Here is a 6,608-nt window from a genome sequence, read left to right on the forward strand (position 1 = left end):
GAGACCTGCACTATGACTCATCTGAGTGTGAAAGTGCTAATTCTTGGAACCTTGACACCCTCTAGTCCCCCCCTCCAAGGTCTGATGGCCCTCTTCCTCCCGCTAGGCTCCCTTATGGTGGAGAGAGAGGAGAGCCAGTCTCATGTCTTCAGCTATTTCTAAGCACACATCGTTTAACATTTCATTACTGCAGCCAAGCGAAACCTCAGTGTCAGGATGACTTTCTTGTGATTCAAAATGGACTGATGTCTTTGTTCAAACAGCTGCACAAAGAAACAAGCTGATGGGCTGAAATGCTCTGCTAGAAGAATAACTGCAATTTTATTTTGTTAGGTTTTATAATCTGAAATCTATCCCTATTTCCTACCTACTGCCCCAATTCCTTTTTTTCTCATCTCTCTCTGCTCATTCACTCCCTTGCCCCATTATTCCATTATCTTCATTGTGAGCATTAGAGCTTGTGGCGATTTCATTTATTTCTCTCCCTTGAAACTTCCAAATATCCCTTTTCTCTCCCATTTTCTGAAGAAGAGGCTTGCGAAAATTGCCAGCTTCATCAGCCCTGTGTCTGTATTCTCTGTCAGTGTGTAATGTCCATATGTGTCCTCCTCAGTGTGAAGAGGCCTGCAGGGATGGGCAGCATCCTGAACCGCCTTGGGGGGAAGAAACAGAAGATGAGCACGTTGGAGAAGTCCAAGATGGACTGGGACGCCTTCAAGGATGAGGAGGGCATCGGGGACGAGCTGGCCATCCACAACCGAGGCAAAGAAGGGTGAGTCTCTCTCTAATAGTACCACAAATCCATATAGTGTTCTGCAACACCACTCCACCATAGAGAGGCAGGGAAACTGATAGATCAGTTAAAGTATTCTTTCTCTACCCACCAGCCTACTACTAATTCTGAGCAACAGCACACGTCTACCTTTGATACCAGTGTCCTCTATCTACAGTCGTCACCAGCAGGTTGGACTCTGGATAGACAGAAATATCATCTCTGATATGATATAAGTCCTTTGTGATGATAGGCCGGTTGTTCCTGACTGAGCTCTGCAGCAGTCCAGCCTTATCCCCTGCCTGACCTGTAGCTATGAAGCAGTCTGTCTGCATGCCTGCTCAGAATACCAGCAGCACCTGACACCCATGGCTTCCACTGGCGTCCGTCTCCCTTTCCTCTCCCAGCTCAGGCAGGATTTTCCCTCTGCTGTCAGAGGCCCTGCAGTAGCATTATTCTTTCCTAAAGGTTACTGTTGAACAGATGAGTCATTTAACAGTCCCCCCTCCATCTTTCTCTCCCCCTCTTATCTCCATCCTCATCTTTGTTTGACTGATGAGCCGTGCAGCCTGGCTGCTGGTCCCTTCTCCTCCTGCGTCACAGGAAAGCTAATGAGCAGAGATGGCAAAACACAGTCTAGAACAGGTTGTAAATCTTTTTTTGGACACATTATTGAAACCACTCACATACACAGAAGCGTTTGCCCTATGTTCCTTTAGTATGCAGTGAGTGTTTGGAGTGTTTGCTGTACATGTGAGTGTTTCAGGGCAGCCAACCACAGGACTATTGGCAGACACCTACTGGACACTAAAGTGATACATATTCACTGCCCACCTTGGATATGAACGGATACACTCCATCCAGGCTATATAACATCCGGCCGTTATTCAGGAGTCCCATAGGGCGGCACACAATTGGCCCAGCGTCGTCCGGGTTTGGCATGGGTAGGCTGTCATTGTAAAGAAGAATTTGTTCTTAACTGACTTGCCTAGTTAAATTAAAAAAAATACAAATAAAAACACGACCAAAAGTATGTGGAAGAGGTGGTTATGGAATGAATAATGGTCTGGGGGTGTTTTTCATGGTTCGTGCTAGGCCCCTTAGTTCCAGTGAAGGGAACAAAGTGAGGTCCATACAGAAATGGTTTGTCGAGATCGGTGTGGAAGAACGTGACTGGCCTGCACAGAGCCCTGACCTTAACTCCATCGAATACCTTTGGAATGAATTGGAACGCTGACTACGAGCCAGGCTTAATGGCCCAACATCAGTGCCTGACATTACTGACAGTGAGACCTGAGGGGAACTCTGGAGTGTTGCACTCAAAAGTCATGTGTGTAGACAACAACTACTCAGCACGCTATATGTCTGTCTCATCTACCACTGTAAATTGAAGTCACCTTGAGGCGTATGACACATTTAGGCCAAGTTCAAGTGTTCCCCCATAGGAAGGTGACCTGCTTTGTGCAGAACATATGACGGAGAAATGAAATATACCAAATTATAACAAAGTGGTCATATGTAGATTGGGTGGAAAAAATGGGCGCAGAATCAGATGACCTAATTCTGTCAGATAGGCCAACGGTGAAGTCATGACATCATCAACAGGGTCTCCATATTTTGCTGAGTGGTGACTGTGAGGTGTCAGGTGATATACAGTGGGGTCTGAAATGATTGACATCGTTGATAAAGATGAGCAATAATGATTGTATAAAATAAATAATTCAAATACAGAGCTATATTGTTTGCAAAAAAAAAAGGGAAATTACACTGAGTGTAGAAAACATTCAGAACATGACATAGACTGACCAGGTGAAAGCTGTGATCCCTTATTGATGTCTCCTGTTAAATGCACTTAAATTGGTGTAGATGAAGGGGAGGAGACAGGTTATAGAAGGATTTTTAAGCCTTGAGACAATTGAGACATGGATTGTGTATGTGTGCCATTCAGAAGGTGAATGGGCGAGACAAAACATTGAAGTGCCTTTGAACGGGGTATGGTAGTAGGTGCCAGGCGCACTGGTTTGAGTGTGTCAAGAACTTCAGCGCAGCTGTGTTTTTCACTCACATTAGTTTCCCATGTGTATCAAGAATGGTCCACCACTCAAAGGATATCCAGCCATCTTAACTGTGGGAAGCATTGGAGTCAACATGTGCCAGCATCCCTGTGGAACGCTTTTGACACCTTTTAGAGTCCATAACGGATGAATTGAGGCTGTTCTGAGGGCAAAAGGAGGTGCATCTCAATATTAGGAAGGTGTTCCTAATGTTTTGTACACTCAGTGTATATTATTTTATACTAATACAATTGTTCAGAGAAAGAGATTTATTTTAACAAGTAATACTTTTTTGAAAAGCTAGGGGTCAAAATTATTAAAGATTTTTATAAATAAATAAAGTATTCAAAAGTTTAGTTTATTTTGTCCCATATTCTTAGCACGCAAGCAAAGATTACATTAAGTTTGTCACACTACAAACTTGATGGATGCATTTGCAGCTCATTTTGGTTGTTTCAGATTATTTTGTGCCCAATAAAAATGAATGGTCTTTTCACTTTATATTATAAATAAGAATATTATTTGTTCCTAAAACACTTCTACATTAATTTAATGTGGATGCTACCATGGTTACGGATAATTATGAATGAATTGTTAATAATGATGGGTGAGAAAGTTAGAGGGTCAAAGATCATACTTCCAAGACATGCTAACCTCTCACCATTCCCAATAGCAGGGGAGGTTAGCATGTCTTGGGGGTATCATAATTACACAGTCATTATAATTACCCAGCCTGCAACTGTCTCCATGGCTACCCAGCGTCCCTCAGTGTGAGGTGGGAGCTAGCTCTCTAATTTCTCCAATCCCATGTTTTTGTCTACACTAGAGCTAGGCACTTGGGGGGTTCATAATCCCCTGGGGATGCTAATCTAGCATGACATCATTGCCCGTTGCTAAGAGCAGCCCTAGTAACATTGGGATGATTAACTCCATCACTGCCTGCTGAGAGTAGAGGAGGCTCATAACCATGCAGGCAGAGATGTCACACTACCCACCACTGTGTCTGTGTTACAGTATAAGATATGAGAGAGGAGACCGTCTCACTCTATATTCAGCCTCTCTAGACAGTGGTGAGATTAAGTAAAGACCGTAGTTTAGAAGGTTCAGAAATACAACCCGTCCGACAGCTAAATTGCTGCTTTCTCCGAGTACCTCAATTTCTCCCGTGTTTTTCCATCTCTTTGGGAGGGATGTGGTTGTGTAGAGGGAGTCAGTCTATAGGGTTCAGAGGCCAGGGGCCTGAGCAAGAGACTGCAGTAGGCGGTCCACTGGGCCACGCTGGGAGGCCGCAGAACTGTTCTTGGATCTCCAGACAGCCCCATAGTCGGGATACGCCCTGGGCCGGCTCTCCCACGGGGGTCACACACAGACTGGGGGGCCAGTGATGAGGCCTCCCTCTCTCTGATCTAGGGCCAGTGAACAACCAGTGGTGGGTGTGAGCTGGCTTCTTCCTATCTCTGGGAACGGGTTTGGGTTTAGAGGATAACTGTGGGTACAGTGGTGTATTTCATTCAAACTGTCCCTTGTGTGTAGAGATATGGATCCTAGTGTGCTAGGCAGAGGCCGTGCTTAGAGAGAGAAGGAAAAGGAAAAAAATATGGGAAGAGCTACTATCCTAGCTCCTGCTGGGTAAGAAGAGTTAAACAGCCATTGGGGAAACCTACAGCCCCTCTGTCTTACCACCTAGGGATTCATTACACTCATCTTCATCACACTGTTGTAGTTGACACTTGAATAGCTGAGGTATTGATAACTAAATTTGCATTTGTGTGACGAAGATGCTTGTCATAAGCCAGAGAGTTGTTAATTTACATTTACATTTAAGTCATTTAGCAGACGCTCTTATCCAGAGCGACTTACAAATTGGTGAATTCACCTTCTGACATCCAGTGGAACAGCCACTTTACAATCAAATAATTTACTTTTGTGTGCGCACTTAGTGCTAACATGCTATCAGGTGTTCACTATAACAATGAGCCAGGACCTTGCGTAACATGCTTGTCCCAGAACGGCTGTTTATAGGAGCAGTGTGTTTGCGTGCCTTTGTAATATCTCCTGCTGGATGTTTATGTGTGTTAGTAATTCTATTTTCTGTGTTTGTTGGGCTTTAGGTATGTGGAGAGGAAGAATTTCCTGCAGAGAGTTGACCACCGGCAGTTTGAGCAGGAAAAGAAAGTACGTCTCGGCAACATCATGAAGCGATGACAAGGAATAATAGAGGAGAGGTACGCTAACAATTGTGACACATGCGCGCGCACCACTCTGAACATGCCTGCCCAGTTCCCTCCCGTGTTTTCTCTTCCCAGTACTTGGCCTCTGGACTGCCCATGTGTTTGGAATGGCCCGACAGTACCTGCTACCTGCTGTTTTTGGACCTGCATCAGATTTCACAATCCCAATCTACACACAGCACTCTCATTACACCTCCATCTGTTCCTGGACCTGCGTGTGACCCGAATCACCTCGACTCAGACCCCTGACTGTGTCTTCCTACCTCTATGAGAGGTGTGTTGGCAGTGTTAACCTGCTTACCTCAGCACATGGCTGTGTGGGTGTTCCTGTACTGAACATTTGTCAACATCATCACCAGGATGAAGGGAAAAAAGGAAAGCATTCCAGGAGTGAGAAGAGGAGAATGAGCAGCACAGTCATGATTCCACACCCTGAACTCTGTATCAGTCGTTATTGGCATTGACTTGAGAGGGAAAGAGAGGAAGAATCCACACACTGCTCAGATATTTGTGCCATCGCTCCACATCTCTCCTGCAGTGATTCGGGTTGGTGTGTTGTTTATTGGAAGAGTTAAAGTTGCATTTCACCTCCCTGTTGTGCGGACTGCACTTCTCTGGATAAGTTCCAGCTAATCTGAGGAGAAAGATTTGTCTCACTCTGATGTACCTTAGTTATACCAATAACTATCACAGTTTCTGACATGTTGCAAGATGAAAGGTCTATGTTTCATGAACATGTCAGCTTAGCTGCTTCTTAAACCTGAGCTAAGAGGGGAGAGGATCACTGAGCGTTTCCTCAGCTACTGTTCTCCCAACGTAATGACACAGCTCCTATTACAAGGTCGTTTTATGGTTGTTCAGTAACAGACACACAGACAGGCTAAATCAGGGACTTTATTTTTAGTTACAGGTTGTTAAATGAATGGGCTTCAAGTGTGTCTGAATAATAACGTCTCGTTTTATTATGTCAGAATTTGGACTTGTGTTATGTTGTTATCCTGGTACTGTACTGTGTCAACTGTATAACATTGAATAAAGCACGCTATTTGGTTTGAAATTGTTGTTTTAGTACAGATGGTATTGCTTTGCTCATTTGTACCCCTGACCCCCCCAAGGCCTTATATTCCAGCCTTCCTCTTCCCCCTTCCAAGGCTTTTCCCTTCTCCAGACAACTGTCTCCAGAAACACTACAATTACACCATAACCTGTTCCTCCCTGCCCCCTCTTCCCCTAATGCAACTGTTGCCCTCACCCTCACCCCCCTAGGTCCTACACCCCTAACCCCTTCCCTCCCAGTCTTACCCACTCTGCCTTGCCTTAAATAAGGAGGTCAGAGGACTCCACCACTCACACAGTATCTCTCAACCTCATTTCCTCTGTATCCAGGCCCCCTCCACTCACTGCTTCTGTGTTTCCTGCCTGAGTGTTTGGAGGGGACAGGAGGAGAAGCCTGTGCATCCTTCATAAGAGGGGAATTGACTTGTTTACATTACATAGTTATAGGGATCCACCCTGCATCCCCATGGGCACTCACTCACTCAGTACATTTGT

The 6,608-nt window shown here is 44.9% G+C and overlaps 1 protein-coding gene across 1 annotated transcript in view; it reads left to right on the plus strand.

Moving 5' to 3' along the window:
- The window catches only part of cfdp1 (craniofacial development protein 1), a 59,138-nt gene extending 53,024 nt beyond the window's left edge, over positions 1-6,114 (plus strand). Inside the window, exons 6-7 of the mRNA XM_064951955.1 lie at positions 614-772; positions 4,938-6,114. Of these exons, the coding sequence (XP_064808027.1) occupies positions 614-772; positions 4,938-5,031 (253 nt within the window). The 3' untranslated portion in view covers positions 5,032-6,114. The remainder of the gene's footprint in view (positions 1-613; positions 773-4,937) is intronic.
- Positions 6,115-6,608: the final 494 nt, after the last annotated feature.

This window comes from Oncorhynchus masou, chromosome 31 (genome assembly GCF_036934945.1).
Source record: "Oncorhynchus masou masou isolate Uvic2021 chromosome 31, UVic_Omas_1.1, whole genome shotgun sequence".
NCBI lineage: Eukaryota > Metazoa > Chordata > Actinopteri > Salmoniformes > Salmonidae > Oncorhynchus > Oncorhynchus masou.